Source organism: Canis lupus, chromosome 35, assembly GCF_048164855.1.
Source record: "Canis lupus baileyi chromosome 35, mCanLup2.hap1, whole genome shotgun sequence".
Classification (NCBI taxonomy): Eukaryota; Metazoa; Chordata; class Mammalia; order Carnivora; family Canidae; genus Canis; species Canis lupus.
In genome coordinates, this window is record NC_132872.1 from 13,250,177 (window position 1) to 13,268,942 (window position 18,766).

The window sequence follows — 18,766 nt, forward strand, 5'->3', positions numbered from 1 at the left end:
TCGTGCCTTGGGTCCTAGAACCAGCACTTTGCAGCTCAGCATGACTACCCAAGCCTCCTTGCTACAGGATAAAACCAACTCTCGGCCACATAGCACATCTCACCTGAAGAAGGACATGCTCTCCCTTGTCCTCATTCTTTTGTCAGTGTCATGGTGCCGGAAGAAGGCACCTTTCTTCTGAACCCCTTGAAAACCTGAGTGACTTGGGTTCAACTAAGTGAACTGCAATCAGAGTTTGTACATTTCAAAGTCCCATTTGAAGTCTGATGGACAAATGTGCTGTCCAGTGGTGACAGCATCACCACAATTATACACAACAGAGCTCGGTTATTTATTGCTTTTCATCCCTTAACCAAGATGTCCCTGATAAAGCTAGGGCCCAAGGGTCAGCACAACTGGCTGAACTTCCTACAGTCAACAATGAACGCCTGGGCCAACAATTGTCTCCATCTGCACATTTTTACAGACTCTTGGAGCATTACCTAGGAGCTGCACCCCTTGGGGTAAAGAACTCTGGGAACCTCTTGTTTCACAGATATTCAAAATATAAATCAAGATCACACGTCTCTACATATACCAAAGCCATAATAAAAGGCCTCACCCAACACCCTTTATCCCTGTTAGAGTTCCAGACATTACTAACAATGACCAAGGCACTCATTTTATTTCTCAAAATATGCCTTTGGGCTCTTGAACAAGGCATTCAATGGAACTTTTATCATTCTACTGAGTGCAGGCTACCGGCTTCACAGACAGCCATGAAGGCTTACTTACACAAGTTCAAAAACTAAATGAAAAATAGTGCACTTCCGTCATTAGCTGAATATCTTATATAAGGAGTCCCATTCAATTTTGTTATGTTTAGCTGCTGACAGCTATTAAGCCCCCCCTTCTTCCTCTTGGTTCCCTCAAATGGGCAAGCTGGTAAGAAAGCATCTTTGGTGTGGGTAAGAGAGTCAAACCAGGAAAGCCCCAGTCCACACACAGGAACTCTCACCCTGGCCTCAATAAAAACCCAGATCTAGCTTCCTTTCCTTGCCCTTTTAAGTAGTTTAGGATCTGCTTTTAAGTCATTTAGGTCCTGCTCTTCTCTTTTCGTTATGTAAGGATATAATAAGCCATTATGTGTAAGTCATAAGTCTTTTCGTGTACTCATGGTGTGTGTGTGTGTGTGTGTGTGTGTGATCACTCTATATCCAGATCAAGTTCTTGGGTGGGGGAAGGTTCAGTCTGGCTTCATAGAGTCCCTGCAACAGAATCCAAGCTCTCTAACTTTCAATTGTGTGACCTTGGCAGTCTGTCTAAATCTCTTTTCTCCACTCTATAGTAGGCGTGATCACTCAGGGAGGACAGGGATCATGTCTCTGTTGCTCACCCAGGGCCAGCCAGCCACAGGGGTGGAAAAAAAAAAAAAATAACTGTTTGGGTTCACTCATCCCTATCATGCCTATTTCATAGTCCTATTTTGAGAATGCACTGAAATAGTGCGTCCATTTGTGCAACAATTCTTTTTTTTAAGATTTTATTTATTTATTAGAGACACAGAGAGAGAGGCAGAGACACGGGCAGAGGGAGATGCAGGCTCCATGCCGGGAGCCCGACGTGGGACTCGATCCCGGGGCTCCAGGGTCACGCCCCGGGCTGGAGGCAGGCGCTAAACCGCTGGGCCAGCCGGGCTGCCCTACAATTCTTTGAATGCCTCTACAGTGTTGTGTTTTTTTTTTGGTAAACTGTAAAATGCCTCTCACATAAAACGTATCCCACGGGCTGCAAGCCTCTAAAAGGCAAATGCACACCCACGACCAAGGTGAAAGGCACGAGCATCATGTTGAGAAACGCAGATCCTCCCGAGGGCTCCTCGGCTCGTCCCTCCCTCCGTCCATCACCTCAGGCGGGAACAGCGAGGAGCACACGCAGCCGAGCCCCACGCCTGGCTGACAGCCCAGCGCGGCGAGCTCCGCACCCGCGGGCGGGGAGGAGGCGGCCCGGGAGGCGGCGGTGCCTGGGAAGCGGCGAGGTCCGGCCACTGCACGCCCGCAGCCCCGCCCTCGCCCCGCCCTCGCCCCGCCCTCGCCCCGCCCTCGCCCCGCCCTCGCCCCACGGCCCCGCCCACAGCCCCGCCCTCGCCCCGCAGCCCCGCCCACACCCAACCCCGCCCCGCCCGCAGCCCCGCCCACACCAGGGCTCGCCCCCTCAGCCCTGCCCCGCCCACAGCCCACCGCAGCCCCGCCCACAGCCCCGCCCACGCCGACGCAGCCCCGCCCACAGTCCCGCCCTCGCCCCTCAGCCCCGCCCACGCCCAACCCCGCCCGCAGCCCCGCCCACACCCAGGCTCGCCCCCTCAGCCCCGCCCCGCCCACAGCCCCTCCCCTCCCCGCAGCCCCGCCCACAGCCCCGCCCACGCAGCCCCGCCCACAGCCCCGCCCTCGCCCACAGCCCCGCCTAACCCCGCCCCGCCCCGCAGCCCCGCCCTCAGCCCCGCCCCTCAGCCCCGCCCACACCCAACCCCGCCCCGCCCGCAGCCCCGCCCACACCAGGGCTCGCCCCCTCAGCCCTGCCCCGCCCACAGCCCCTCCCCTCCCCACGCAGCCCCGCCCTCGCCCCGCAGCCCCGCCCACACCAGGGCTCGCCCCCTCAGCCCTGCCCCGCCCACAGCCCCTCCCCTCCCCACGCAGCCCCGCCCTCGCCCCGCAGCCCCGCCCACACCAGGGCTCGCCCCCTCAGCCCTGCCCCGCCCACAGCCCCTCCCCTCCCCGCAGCCCCGCCTACGCAGCCCCGCCCACAGCCCCGCCCTCGCCCCTCAACCCCGCCCACACCCAACACCAACTCGCCCGCAGCCCCGCCCACACCCAGGCTCGCCCCCTCAGCCCCGCCCCGCCCACAGCCCCTCCCCTCCCCGCAGCCCCGCCCACAGCCCCGCCCACGCAGCCCCGCCCACAGCCCCGCCCTCGCCCACAGCCCCGCCTAACCCCGCCCCGCCCCGCAGCCCCGCCCTCAGCCCCGCCCCTCAGCCCCGCCCACACCCAACCCCGCCCCGCCCGCAGCCCCGCCCACACCAGGGCTCGCCCCCTCAGCCCTGCCCCGCCCACAGCCCCTCCCCTCCCCACGCAGCCCCGCCCTCGCCCCGCAGCCCCGCCCACACCAGGGCTCGCCCCCTCAGCCCTGCCCCGCCCACAGCCCCTCCCCTCCCCGCAGCCCCGCCTACGCAGCCCCGCCCACAGCCCCGCCCTCGCCCCTCAACCCCGCCCACACCCAACACCAACTCGCCCGCAGCCCCGCCCACACCAGGGCTCGCCCCCTCAGCCCTGCCCCGCCCACAGCCCCTCCCCTCCCCACGCAGCCCCGCCCTCGCCCCGCAGCCCCGCCCACACCAGGGCTCGCCCCCTCAGCCCTGCCCCGCCCACAGCCCCTCCCCTCCCCACGCAGCCCCGCCCTTGCCCCGCAGCCCCGCCCACACCAGGGCTCGCCCCCTCAGCCCCGCCCCGCCCACAGCCCCTCCCCTCCCCGCAGCCCCGCCCACAGCCCCGCCCACACACCACCCCGCAAACTCGCCCCGCCCACAGCCCCGCCCCCGCCCGCCGCCCGCGGGCAGCTCGGGAGGCCGTTCCCTCGCTAACTTTCCAAAGGGCTCCCGAGGGCACCACGGAAACGGCCGGGGAGACGACTCGTCACGCCCTGCGAGGGCGCAGAGCTCGCTCGCGCAGAGGGCCGCCCGGCGCGGCCACCGCCAGGGAGCCTGCCGCCCGGAGAGGAGCGCCGCTTACCTGGCGGGCCGGCGGGGCGCCCTCCATCGCGGCTCCCTCCGCCGCAGCGCAACTGCGCACGCGCGCCCCGCGCCCCCCCGCCCCCCCCCCCCCCGCGCGCCCCCGCCGCCGCCGCCGCCGGACCGCCGAGGCCACCTGTGCTCCTGCCGCCGCGCCTCGCGCCCCCTGGCGGCAGCTGCGTTAGGCTAACTCGCAGGCGGGCGAGTTCGCTCGCTGGCCCGGGGCCCCTGTCGTCCTTACCTGCCTGCCCCCCAACCTCAACCTCCGGTGCCCGTGCTGAAGGGGCTTCCCGGTACAGGTCGCCCCTCCTAAAGCATCCCCTCGCCCTCTGCGGAGAGCACACTCCGCACTGCACACTCCGCCCCGGCGTGCAAGGGAGTGGAGCGCTCGGCAGTCGGGGTCCTTCAGATAAGGGCTTGGAGCTGCTGATTAAAAGCTGTTGAGGGGATGGGCGCTGGGTGTTAGATGTTGGCAGATTGAACTCCAATTTAAAAAATGTAAAAAAAAAAAAAAAATTTAAATAAATAAAAAAATAAATTTGCTATTTAAAAAAAAAGCTGTTGAGTGTGACAGCCTGGGTGGCTCAGCGGTTTAGCACCTGCCTTCGGCCCTGGGCGCGATCCTAGACCCAAGATAGAGTCCCACGTCGGGCTCCCTGCATGGAGCCTGCTTCTCCCTCGGCCTGTGTCTCTGCCTCTCTCTCTCTGTGTCTCTGTCTCTGTCTCTCTCTCTCTGTGTGTCTCTCATTAATAAATAAATAAATAAAAACCTTAAAAAAAAAAGCTGTTGAATGTTGCAGATTCAGGTTCCCTCCCTCCCAAAAAAGAGCCATGAAAGACATTCTGGAGTAATTGAGGAAGATTGAATATGAAATATATATATATATATATGAAAGTTCAGGTTATGGAAGAAGTAACCATTTGTGGATAAAGTTATTGATACTCATTTATGACTAATACTTTGTGGTTATGTTGTAGAACGTCTTCATTATTAAAAAAAATTCATGCTCGGGTATTTAGGACATGTCATGATGCCTACAACTTGATTTCAAATGCTTCAACGAATACAGATGCAATAAGCTGATGTGACCCCCTCCCCAAATTCATATATTGACACATAATTCCCTTCTACCATATACAGACACTGTAAGAACACTGCAGCCTGGGAAGAGGATGTGGGTTCTCACCAAACACAAAATCTGCAGGTGTCTCAATCCTGAACTTCCCAGACTCCAGAACTGTGAGAAATGTTTGTTGTTTAAGCCACCTAACCTATGGTATTGTTTGTCCTAACAACCTAAATAAACTAAGACTAAGGAGAAAGAGAGCAAAATGTTAATAATTATTCCATCTATGTGGAGGGTATACCACTATTCAGTTATTTTTTGTCTATTTCTGTATGTTTGAAAGTGATCCTAATGTGAAGTTGAAGAGGGAGAGTCAAATCCACTTCCACAAAAGGTCACATGCTGCATATATTTTTAAAATGTATTACATGTTAAAGAATAATTACCTAATAAGAAAATCAGAAATGATATACTCTTGTCTTTGTCCTGCAAAACTTAGCATAAGTTGTATTCTCTTTCAACGCTGTATATAAGAATAGGCTGAATCAAAAATGCCTATTTTTCTAATTGAAGTTGTGCCAAGAAATCTACGTTGGATTGAAAGAATTTAATGTTGCTAATATTTGAAGAAATAATGACTAAAAAAAAGAATAAGGAAACTCTTTAAGTACTGATTATGGGATGATCTACAAAATATATTATTAAAGAACAAAACTACATATTATATAAAAAATGCATGCTATGAATCTAACCAGGAGAAAACATCAGACAAATTTAAATTGAGGGACAAAAAAAAAATAAATTGAGGGACATTCTACAAATAATTGGCTTGAATTCTTCGGAAATATCAAGCTCCTAAAAGCTATAGAAATATTGAACTATTGCTCCATATTAAAGATGAAAGACATATGGCAACTAAATACAGTGTATGATCTTAGAGTGGATCCTGAGCCAGGATTTTATTTTATTTTATTATTATTTGCTGTAAAGAACATTATTGGAACAACTGGAAAACTTTGAACAAAGTCTACAGATTAGATGATAGTATTTATTCAATACTAATTTCCATTTTTAATAATTATACTATAGTGAAAATGTCCTTGCTCAAGGAAATGTAGTGCTATATATTTATTTGTGTTTGAGTCAGGTATTTAGGTTTAACTCACTCTCAAATGATTTTAAAAAATTATGTGCAGAGAGAGAGAATAATTAAACAAATAAAGCAAACACAGAATCGTTAATAATCGGAGAATGTGGGCAGCCCCGGTGGCTCAGTGGTTTAGCACCGCCTTCAGCCCAGGGTGTGATCCTGGAGACCTGGGATCGAGTCCCACATCAGGCTCCCTGCATGGAGCCTGCTTCTCCCTCTGCCTCTGTCTCTGCCTCTCTCTGTGTGTCTCTTAAGAATAAATAAATAAAATCTTAAAAAAAAATAATCGGAGAATGTAAGTCAAGGGTATATGGGAAACCTTTGTACTATTCTTCAACTTTCCTTACTTCATAAAATTAAAAACTAACCTGTCAAAATAAAGTGAAACCAACCTGCACAGGTGTGTGTTTCTCTGCACTTGCACAAGTGCAAGCACAGAAACGGCTGAGTTGGTTTTTTTTATTTATTTATTTATTTTTATTTATTTATTTATTTATTTATTTATTTATTTATTTATTTATTTAAAGATGTTATTTATTTATTCATGAGAAGCAGAGACACAGGCAGAGGGAGAAGCAGGTTCCATGCAGGGAGCCCGATGTGGGACTCGATCCTGGGACTCCAGGATCATGCCCTGAGCCAAAGGCAGACGCTCTACCACTGAGCCACCCAGGGATCCCTGAGTTGGTTTTAATTAGAGTTGATTTTTACCAGGTGAATATGCTAAAGCAAGGGGGAGCAGAGGAGATGAGTGTATATGTATGTGAGGCAGTAATGATTGTCCTTGGAATCTAAACTGGGTAAGAGGCAAAACAAAGTTATGAGTATGAAAGATAAGTGAAAAAATATTAGGATTAAAAGCTGATTAGTTGGGGTTGAAAGATAACTGGTACTAGACAGCTACAATTAAACGAGTTGTCAGCTCTATGTAAACAGTGTCACAAAAAGCTCATTCTGTTTCTCGCCTGGCAAAATCCACATACATTTGGATAAGTAAATTAATTTTTTAAAGTTTTTATTTAAATTCCACTTAGTTAACATACACTGTAATATAATTTCAAGTGTACAATGTAGTGATTCAACACTTCATATAACACCTGGTGCTCATCACAACACTGGATAAGAACATTATTTTTTTTTGGATTATATTTATTTACTTGAGACAGAGACAGAGATTGAGTGCACACAAGTGGGGGGGGGGTAGGAGGAGGAGAGAGAGAGATACAAACTCCCCGCTGAGCAGGCACCTGAGCAGGGAGCCTGATGTGGGACTCAATCCCAGGATCCCAAGATCATGATCTGAGCCAAAGTCAGATGTTTAACTGGCTGAGCCACCCAGGGGCCCCAGAACATTAAATTAAAAAAAAATTTTTAGAGGTGATGAGTTAGAAAAAATAGGAAATAGTGCTTGTAATTGAGATTATGGACAAACTGCAGTTATAATGATAAATTCTCTGCTATAAGCCTCAGATGGGTTGTTGCCTAGAGTAGACAAAATGATGGGGGCCAGGTCAAGGAACTCAGAAGCCAGGGATTGGAGATATAATCTTAGTGGAAATTGAAATCACCAAGTGCTATGGTCTGAATGTGTCCCCCCAAAATCTGTGTGTTGAATCAATCCTAAGCCCCAAAGGTGATGGTAGCAGGAGATGGGAACTTTGGAAGGCTCTGCTCTCATGAATGGAATTAGTACTCTTATCAAGGAGACTTCCAAGAGCTCTTTGCCCCTTCCACCCTGTAAGGATCCAGAGAGAGGGTGCCAGGGATAAACCAGGAAGAGGGTGTCACCAAAGCACAACTAAGCCAGCACCTTGATCCTGGACTTTCCAGCCTCCAGAAAGATGAGAAGTAAATTTCTGTTGTTTATAAGCCACCGAGCCTATAATATTTTGTTATAACAACCCAAAAGGACTAAGACACCAAGTATAAAAGCAACTGCATAGAGGAAAGTGACCGTGAGCGAGGAAAAAATATCTTCAATAAAAAAAATAAACGAACATGAATGAATTGGTACACAATTACAATAAAGAGAGGTAGTCTGTGACATTGTTTTCTGTTTAAAACAAATTTTTTTAAATCTATTTATGAGAGACACAGAAGCAGAGACATAGGCAGAGGGAGAAGCAGGCTCCCCACAGGCCCCACAGAGAGCCTGATGCAGGACTCAATCCCAGGATCCTAGGATCACAACCTGAGCCAAAGGCAGACGCTCAACCACTGAACCACCAGGTTCCCCTGTGACATTATTTTCGGACATGAAATTCGAAGCTTGGGTTTTAGGGAAGAGTGAAGCATAGGAGTCTGGAAGTGACAGGAGAAAAGTCAATCATGTCAATCACTTTCTCTGGTCTCAGTCATGTTCCAGTTACCTACTATGCTGCATGACACATCACCTAAAACCCTAGTGGCTGAAAACAGCAATAACTATTCATTATCTCACGTTTTCTGTGAGTCTAGGATTTGGGAGCACCTCAGTTGGGCAGTTCTGGATCAGTCTCTCTGATGTTGCCCTCAGTAAGCACGTGGCATCAAAAGGTCTGGTTGAAACTGGAGGATCCACTTTCAAGGCGTCTCATTTGCATGACCAGCAATGCTGGCTGTTGTTTTGGGGCCTCTGTTCCTCTCTGCAGGGGACTCTCCAAGAGGCTGCTTGAGCTCTCATAGCATGGCAGGGCTCTGACCATGTTGATGCAAAAGACCAAGCCGAAAGTTGCAATGCCTTTCATGACCTAGCCTTGGGTGGGTGTCACATACACCACCTTCTTTTGGGTTAAAGGGTCATGTCTGATTCACTATGGGAAGAGACCTTGTAGTCTACAAGGCATGACTCCTGGAAGGCAGGCTCATTGTGGGCCTTCTGGGAGTCAAGCTCCTACAAGTGTCGTGACAGTGTGGGAGGAAAAAGAGCCACCGCTAGAGAGGACAAGTGTCCTCAGGGGAAAACTAAGTTTCAGTCACAGCAAAGTGAGGTTCTAGAGAATTTTCAGGAAAAATAAAAAAATCCACCTCTGAGAATTTAAAATATAGGGGATTTTGTTAATGATTGATCTTGAATTCCACAGCCACCATGAAGGAATTTGAGAGTTGGGGATGGAGCGGGTGGGGGAGACGGCAAGAGGATGGATAGAGCTGCATGGTAATGAGAGTTTGGGGGTGGAGGGAGCTGGAAACCTTGGGTGTCTTGTACTGACTGACATAAGTAAAATTATAAGACTAACCAGATTAGTCTTGATGGCTATATTAGTCTCCAGAGAAACAGAACCAATTATATATATATAATTTATATATAAATTATATATATAAATATAAAACCATAAATAATATATATATATAAAACCATTTATATATATAAATTATATATATATATAATTTATATATATATAAAACCAACTACACAATCTGCTTTCTGCAGCCTGGAGATCCAGGAAGGCTGGCAGTACAGTTCTGAGAATATGAGAGCCAACAGTATAATCGCAGTCCAAGAGCAGAAGACTGAAGTTTCAGCTCAAGCATTCAAGCAGAGAAAGCAAATTTTCCCTTTCTCTGACTTTTGTTCTATTGGCCAGGCCAAAAAAAAAAAAAAAGAAAAGAAAAAAGGAAAGAAAAGAAAAGAAAAGAAAAGAAAGAAACAAAGAAAAGAAAAAGTGAAAAAAGAAAGTAGCTACTTTTTGCCCCTTTGCTAAGTGAAATTTTCCTGAATTATAATTCTTACACTTATATTTTATTATTAGGATTTTAAGGAATTTACAGATTTCATTCTTTCAATTGTTTCAGATGTTTAGTATGACTGACTTGAGCACAGATCCTTGGAAAAAATACCACTCTTCGTTTTTATCATTTTTTTCTGGAGCTGCTAACCCATAAATAGTGAGTCAATGTATCTGTACATATGTATCGAATTTTGTTCCTTCCTGAAATCCACCAAAACCCCAGTAAGAAGAATTATGGACAGATAGGGAGAATAGGAGAGGACACCAGGGCAAGGAAATTTCATAAGTAAGAAAGCAGTGGAACAAAGGGTAAATGATTTATATAACGGAGAAAGCCAGGGGCGCCTGGGTGGCTCAGCGGTTGAGGGTCTGCCTTTGGCTCAGGTCCTGATCGAGTCCCACGTCCGGCTCCCTGCATGGAGCCTACTTCTCCTCTGCCTGTGTCTCTGCCTCTCTCTGTGTGTCTCTCATGAATAAGTAAATAAAATCTTTAAAAACAAAAAATGAGAAAGCCAAGTCCTCAACCGATAATTGGGGAAAACTGAGGACCAACCTAACTTACACCTCAAAATCCTGAAAAGCCTTGGGAATTGGTAACACCAAAGTACCCCTAGAACTGGTAATAAATAAGAGGGGGAGGAGGAGTAGAATAGTAACTAAAATAAGGAGGACTAGGGGCAAGGCTGTTGGAGAAGCAGTTTGGTTCCTAGGTCATCTCTGTACCTCCAGGCTGCTGGGCAACTTTGTGATTGCAAATGTCTCAAACAAATTTGCCACCCTACCTGAGAAAGAAGCTTCTGGAGAGGCTGCCCACTAAGAAACCAGTAAAGACAAAATGTGGGATACAAACAAACTAGAAATGGAATGAGAAGAGTGTTGAGGAGACTCCCCAAGAGGAGACTGAAGGCAGATCCCAGAATGACAGCAGGGGCCCCGATGCAGAAGGCAACCAGTTCATACAGCTCAAGAGACGACCAGGCTGGCACTGGCATCCGAGAATCCTTGTTGTCATTTGCCGCCACCTTCTTCCTCCTCCTTTCCTTCTTCTTCTTTGTCTTCGTCTTCTTCTTCTTCCTCTACTTTTTTGGTCGTGGACAAAATCCCCTCACAGGCCACGCTCGGGTTCTTTTCTGTACTTAGCTTGCAAAGGACCTATTCTCCAAGCTCTGCTGCTTCGCTCCACAGGTCTCTACTTTGACTTTCTCCTGAGGACTGGAAGGAGCAGAACACAGAGAGCACTCCTTTCTCAATGACCATACCTTAAAAATAAATAAATAAGTAAGTAAATAAATAAATAAATAAATAAATAAATAAATAAATAAAAGATTTTATTCATTTATTTGAGAGAGAGACACACAATGCATGGAGGGGAGGAGCAGATAGGGAGAAGAAGGCTCCCTTCTTGAGCAGGGAGCCCAGCCTCAGTGGTGAGACTGGATCCCAGGACCCTGATATCATGACACTTAACCCAACTGAGCAACCCAGGCACCCCTCTCTGGCCATACTTTTGCTAAATGGCTGGTATCTAGTCCAAGGGCCCAAACTATGGTAAGCCCTACACTCGCCAGGATGCCAGGAGGCCCTTCCCCACTGACTTCCCTAGAAAAAGGTTTCTGTAAATGCTCAGGGAATCTGACGCCAAATCATGACCCATAGGCTCTGTTGAGTCTATTTTTCCCTAGAAGCCATTATCTGGTAGTGGCAACCTCACCCTTCCTCATACAGAAAGATTGCTGCTTGCTACTCAGCTGGGTTTGGTTTTGTTTCGTTTTAATTAAGGAATATATTATTTAGGGATACATATGTAGGGGGTAAATCTATAAATTGAAACAAAGAACTTATTAACACAAAACTCAGAGTAAATGTTTATCTTTAAGGGAAGGAAGGTGGATGCAACCAAGGGAGGGACATGGAGGGTTTCTATGTTATTTAAATGTTCTATTTCTTAGTCTGAGTAAGGGATACATACATGGTTAAATTGTTAAATTGTGCGAGAAAATATTATATATTTTTCTGTATGTATGACTTGTTTCATGGTATTTTAAGTAAATAAAAGAACAATTAAAAACACTTATCCTTTTATTTAAATGTTGCTTGTTAAATGTGAGATTGACAGAAAGGTTTTTGTTTTGATTTGAATAGTTTTTGTAAGATGCAAGTGGCTGGAATATATTTTTAACCGATAAGGGAAAAGCCAATAGAGAAGTTTAACAGAGAGTCAAAAGAAGTTTACGATAGAGCAAGGATAACATTTCCTGGGAGCGGAGGGAGAGATCCACTGCACAGAACAACTTCAGAGACTGGTCAAAGTGAAGGATACATGTGAAATAGAAGCTAGTGTTGGGGTAAAAGGGAGAAGAAGTGCAAACTGAGAGACTGGCTATGTCATTTGCTAAAGGTATTGGGTTTCTAGATTGCATTTCATCAAACTGTGAATTATTTAAACCTACCTGGAGCCAATTTCTGAAATGAGATGCCTGATATTAATTATCTAATGTAGTATGATAACTCATGATGTTAAATAAATAAATATACCTGAATTTGACCTCCCATCCCTCTCACTCCTCTCCTATCCCTATGCCTTAACCATATCTATAGCTTTGCAATTTGAGCATTGCTCTTTTATGTAGGAATGCTTTGCTTTTACAAAGATAGAAGCAAATGTTTTACACTATTGATAGTATAATTAAATTTAGAGCTCATCAAACATCTGGATATAATGTTTTCTTTCATATAATAGTCTTCCTGGAAATTAGACATATTTAGAAACTACATTATCCATTTTATTGAATCTAACAGGCCACAGGAGTATCATTTTTTTAAAAATCTCTAGTGAGATCATTTGCAAGTTAGCAGGTATAATTCATGGATAAGTGTTAATTCTGCCTACTAAAGACAAGAGTAGAAACGGCTCATTATGATTAGAACTCAATGCTACATACATAACAAATTGCAAAATATGTAATATTTTTTGTGTGGCTATGTTTGTTGGAAACAGACTACGAATATCAGTGGGTAACTACCCTTGGACCGCACAACAGTGCACTTACAAGTAAGTACAACCCCTTGGGAAATGGCATGTATGTGTGATTCACATCCTAGAACAGAAGAAAAACATAGAAGAAAAAGATGTGGACTTGAGTTCTCAATTCCCTTGAAAGGAAGGCTACAGTTTGAAGGCTTGCTGTGAGTGAAAAAATTCTCAGAACAAGATACTCGTCTGACCCTATTCAACATGGCTGGAAAAATTAAAGTACAATAGTTATTTCTACTCAGTGAGCATTTCTATGGAAGAGAAAAATGGAGCAGAGGGAAGAAACAGAAGGTCATGTATATAGCTCAGTTTCCTGGAAGTCGAGTGTGAGAGGAAGAATCATGTGAGTGACAGAGCAGGGGAGTACTGCTCTGGAGAAATGTGTAAGGAAGTGAGGGACGCTGAAAGGAGAGGAGACACTGATAAGGGATGTTTAGCCTCACCCCACAGGGAGCTCTAGAGAATGAATATTATCACAGACCTGTGTTTCCTTGAGGCAAGAGGATTGGTCTTTGACACCCTTATATTGGCTTGTGACTACTGGATGTGGGGGCCGGGAGAGCACAGACACGGAGTCCTTAACCTTCTAGACATTGCCAGATGTGCCACCTCCTGTTGGTTGGGGGCAAGTTTCAGTACAAATGTGCTATGAGTTCTTGGCTGCCAACACTCAGTTGGTCTGGTAAAGGAGCTATGGCCGGTTCACCAACTGGGACAACTACAGATAATATTTTCATTTGTGCTCTTTTTTCTTTTAACCCTAACAACTCACCATTTATTTCAGTTGCATATTTTATCTCCAGAATTTTCTTGGTAGTAGCCATTAATGTGTTAAAAATAAAACTGGATTTTAATATTTAAATACTTTCTTGTTTAACATCTGGGTTCATTGTTATCTAACATTTTAAAAAAAGCAAAATTAAAAACTTAAATTATTTTTCATAAAAGCCACTACAAGTATCCAACCTAAATAAGGCATATAATTAGGTGTTTAAGGGGAAAGGCTTGAGTAAAGTAGAAATGGATTTAAATTCTGGCTCCAACGTCCTCTAGCTGTGTGATTGTGTGCAAGGTTTTTCTACATGCCTCATCTACTTATCTGGGAAAAAAAGAGCAATAACAGTAACTCCTTCTTAGACTTGTTGTAAGGTTTAAAGAATGTATGCTAGAGTTCCATTTCTAGTTTTGCAACTAGAGTGGGTCACCTCATTGGACCAATCTTCTCACTAGGAATAACTAAAAATACATTATGAAAAATTTTCAGAAATGGTCTGTAAATCATCAAAGAACTGACAAGATAGTAAGAATTATCAGACCAATATCTAAGGAACCCAGAAAAATGAGTCTCATAATGAAGCTGCTTTTGTCCGGAACCTGACCAAACACTAAGGTTCAGTTTTCAAGGCCCAGTGAGGAGAACAACAGAAGATAAAATCCCAATGTGGAGACTCTAATGGGAACCACCTTCCTGCAAAAGCAGGAAGTGAACTTGAAGAAAACCCCTCCCATGTTCTCACCTGCAAGAAATTAGAAAGTAGTTGGGGAGCACATACCTGTAAGTTTGTAATTATAAACCAATCATGATTCTGCTTTGCAGACCACATTCATTCTCATTGGTCCAAAGAAACGTCAAGCTGTGAATTTTATTTAAAGCCATGTTGGATGTCCTTTTTTCTAGAAGAATCTCAGCTAAGAAGTATAGAAGGGATGATGAAATTGGATATCACAAGCATGAAATAATGAACCTTGACTTGTGCTCTCCTATGTAATAATTGCTAACCACAATTTGCTACTTAAATTTAAAATAATTAAGGGGTGCCTGGGTAGCTCAGTCCACTAAGCGTCGGACTCTTGATTTCAGTTCAGGTCACAATCTCAGTCAGGGTCATGGCATGGAGCCTCAAGTCAGGCTTTGAGCTCAGCACAGAATCTTCTTGTGATTCTCTCTCTCTCTCTCTCCCTTTGCCCCTCCCTCTGCTCACATGCATGCTCTAAATAAATAAATTTAAAAATCTCTTTAAAAATGAATAAATTTAAATTAATTAATATTAGAATTTAGTTCTGCAGTGACACTACTACATTTCAAGTGCTCAACTGAGTAGCTGCCATACTGACAGCATAGATTTAGATCATTTCCATTAACTGAAAGTTCTATTAGGCAATCTTCATCAAGGCAATAATCATCAATAACTGCTAAGATTATTAGGTGAAGTATAAGAATCTTAAAATCAATGCATTGGCTGACAACATGTAAACTCATGATTGGTTTTATTTTTTTTTAAGATTTTATTTATTTATTCATGAGAGAGAGAGAGAGAGAAGCAGAGACACAGGGAGAGGGAGAAGCAGGCTCCATGCAGGGAGCCCGACGTGGGACCCAATCCCAGAACTCCCGGGATCACACCCTAAGCCAAAATCAGATGCTCAACTGCTGAGCCACCCAGGCATCCCATCCATGTTCGGTTTTAATACACAATCACAACTCACAGGATTTGTTTCAACGCATATAATCATCATAGGACTTGCATCCACAATCTGAAATAATTAGAAGTCACCAGGAAAAAGCATGATAACTCAATTTTAAAATAGGCAAAACATTTGAACAGGTATTTCATATATCCAATAAACATAGGAATTGCACTCAATGTCATTAACCATAGACAAAGACAAATCAAAATAATAAGATACCACCACCCAACTACAGAGGTATTAGATTACAAAGATAGACAATCCTAAGTGTTGATGGAATGTAGAGAACTGGAATTCTCATTTGCTGTTGTTGGAAGAGTAAATTGGTAGAATCACTTGGAAAACTGTCAACATCTACTAAAGTGGAACATAAATACACTCTGTGACGTAGTGCTTTCACTCCTCAGGCTATGCCCAACATATGCAATCAAGTGTACAACAACAGACATATGAAAGAATATTTTAGCAATGTTATTTGCAGTAGCCTCCAAATTGGACTAACTCAATATTTATCATCAGCAAAATTGATGATATAGCCACACAATTAAATTTATAGATAGATGAAAATAAAATAACAATAAAAAATTGCCAGCTGCAAAAACACGATGCTTCTCACAAATATAATTCAGAATGAAAGAAACCAGATAAAAAGGAAAAACATTCTTATAATTCCATTCATAAAAAATTTCAAATGTAGATGTCGTGCCTTTAGACCTCAGTATAGTGGTTAGCTCTGGGGGGGTTAGTGGCTCAGAGGGTCTTATGGGTGCCCCTAATGATCTAATTGCATGGTTGTTACTTATGAGTGGTGATTTGGTGAAAACTCAAGCTGTACACAAAAGATTCGTGCACTTTTCTGTCTGTATACTTTAATAAAAGAAGTTTATTAAAAGATATACCATATATATTGACATGCATAATACGAAGTGGATGAAGAAAGAAAATTAAGCAATCTATGAGGAAGCAATTATATCCAGAATATGGATTGAAGACAAGGTATCAGTTTCATCAATAAATCAATGATATGAATAAAAAGGAGGTCTACCCTAGATTTTAAAAAACTTAAGCGGCATAAGAACCAAATGTGATTTGTGGATCTCATTTGGATTGTTTTGAAAAAAAAAAAAAAAAAACAACTAAGAGTTTGTTTAAAAACAATTGCAGAAATGTAAATACCATCTGTGTATTAGCTAATATTAAGAAATTATTTTTTTTTAAGAAATTATTTTTGTTAGGCATGAGAATTGTGGTTATGGCATGATGCAATTGTCAGTTATTGTGATTATGTAAAAAAACACTTTTTATAGATAGATTTTGAAGTATTGAAGTATTTAGTGGAGAAATGTCATGACAGGTATGGTTTGCTTCAAAATAGTTTAGCAAAACTAATAAATTGTGGCAAAATATAAATAACTGCTGAATCTAGTTACTGACATCTTGGGTCTTTTTGTTGTTGCTGTTATGTTGCAAAGCTATGTCATTGAACATAACATTGACTTGGCTCTTAAAAAAGTGATATAGACATTTATGCATGCAAATGGTTAGCTCTCCAACTTGTGTTATTAAATAAAAAAGAAACCAGATGTATAACAAGTATGTTATGCTTCTGAGGATTTTTAAGTATATATTTGTGTATATGAGAAATTTCCAGAAGTATGAACAAAAAAAAAAGTGGTTGCTTTTGTGGCGTATAACTTCTGGAAGGGTTTTGTTTTTGTTTTTGTCACTGTTAAAATTTTGTCGTGGTAAAATATACATAACATAAAACTTAACATTTTAACTATTTTTTTTACTTAAAAAAAAAAGTAAGCTCTACACGCAACATGAGGCTTGAACTCATGATCCTGAGATCAAGAGTCAGATATCCTATCAAATGAGCCAGCCAGATACCTCTTAACACTAACTTTTTTTGAGTATACAATTTTGTGACATTAAGTACATTCACATTGTTGTGTAACCATCTACAGAATTTTTTTTAATCTTCCCAAACTGAAATTCCATACCCATTAAACAATGACACCCATACCTCTTGCCCCCAGCTCTAGGCAACCACCACTATATTTTCTATTAATTTGGTTACTATGAGAACCTTACATCAATGGAGTGCTACAGTACTTGTCATTTTGTGACTGCCTTATTTCACTTAGCAAAATGTCTTCAAGGTTCATTTATGTGGTAGCATGTGTCAGAATTTCCTTCATTTTGGACGCCCGGGTGGCTCAATGGTTGAGCGTCTGCCTCTGGCTCAGGGTGTGCTCCCAGGATCCGCGATGGAGCCCCACACCAGGCTCCTTGTGGGGAGCCTACTTCTCCCTCTGCCTATGTCTCCGCCTCTCTCTGTGTCTCTCATGAATAAATAAATAAAATCTTTAAAAAACGAAGAATTTCCTTCATTTGTAAGGCTAAATAATATTCTACTGTATATACCAATCACATTTTATTTATCCATTCATCCAGTGAACACGAGCTACATCAAGCTTTTGGTGATTGTGAATAATGATGCTATGAACATAGGTATGTAAATAAATATCTGTTCAAGTCCCTGTTACTTATGTCCGCATGAAAAAAATATTTTTTAAAGATTTTGTTTATTTATTCATGAGAGACACAGAGGGAGAGAGAGAGAGAGAGACAGAGACAGAGACACAGGCAGAGGGAGAAGCAGGCCTCCTGCAAGGAGCCCTGTTATGGGATTTGATCTCAGATCCCAGGATCACACCCTGAGTAGAAGGTAAGACACTCAACTGCTGAGCCACCCAAGTGTCCCGATTAAAAAAAAAAATTTAAAGAGCAAAATACATGCATTGCCTGTAAAAATATTAAATGCTTAATAATAAATCTAACAAGAATTGTGCTGGACTTCTTTAAAAATTTTTAAAATAGATATTAAGAAAATTTTTTAAATATTTTATTTATTTATTTATTTACTTATTTATTTGAAGGGGGGTGCAGATAGAGCATGAGCAGGTGCAGGAGGGGCAGAGGGAGAGGGAGAAACAGACTCCTTACTGAGCAGGGAACCCATACGAGGCTTGATCCCAGGACTTTGAGATCATGACCTGAGCCAAAGGCAGAAGCTTAACCGACTGAGCCACCCATGCGCCCTGATATTAAGAAACTTTAGATAAAACATTAATGAAACGATGTTGCATGTTCATAGATTCGAATACTCAAAATTTTAAAATGTCAAATATTCCTCAAATTTAGATTAAAGGTAAGGGCACCTGGTGGGTCAGCCGGTTAAGTAAACATCCGACTCTTGGTTTCAGCTCAGGTCATGATCTCAGGGACCTGGGATGGGGCCCTGCATTGAATTCCACACTGATTGCAGAGTTTGCTTTGCCCCTTTCTCTCCCACTCTGCTCCTCCACCCATTTGCGCTGTCTCTCTCTCTCAAATAAAAAAATAAAATCTTTAAAAAAATTTTTAGATTAAATGTAAATCCAATTAAAGTTACAATCTTGTTCTAGAATTGCTAAAAACAGCCAAAATAAGAACAGCAAAGTGGTAAGCTTTGAAGAACAGCAAAATGTTAAGACTTGTCCTTTTATGTTTCAAAATTTAAGACTGCAG

General features: G+C 43.8%; 1 protein-coding gene across 3 annotated transcripts in view; it reads right to left on the bottom strand.

The window, feature by feature from the left end:
* GRAMD1C (GRAM domain containing 1C) overlaps window positions 1-3,831 on the bottom strand; it is an 88,509-nt gene extending 84,678 nt beyond the window's left edge. For all 3 annotated transcript variants that reach the window (XM_072812436.1, XM_072812435.1, XM_072812434.1), the window contains exon 1: window positions 3,765-3,831. In XM_072812436.1, coding sequence (XP_072668537.1) covers window positions 3,765-3,791 — 27 coding nt within the window. In that variant the 5' untranslated portion in view covers window positions 3,792-3,831. The remainder of the gene's footprint in view (window positions 1-3,764) is intronic.
* Between the last annotated feature and the right edge of the window lie 14,935 nt (window positions 3,832-18,766).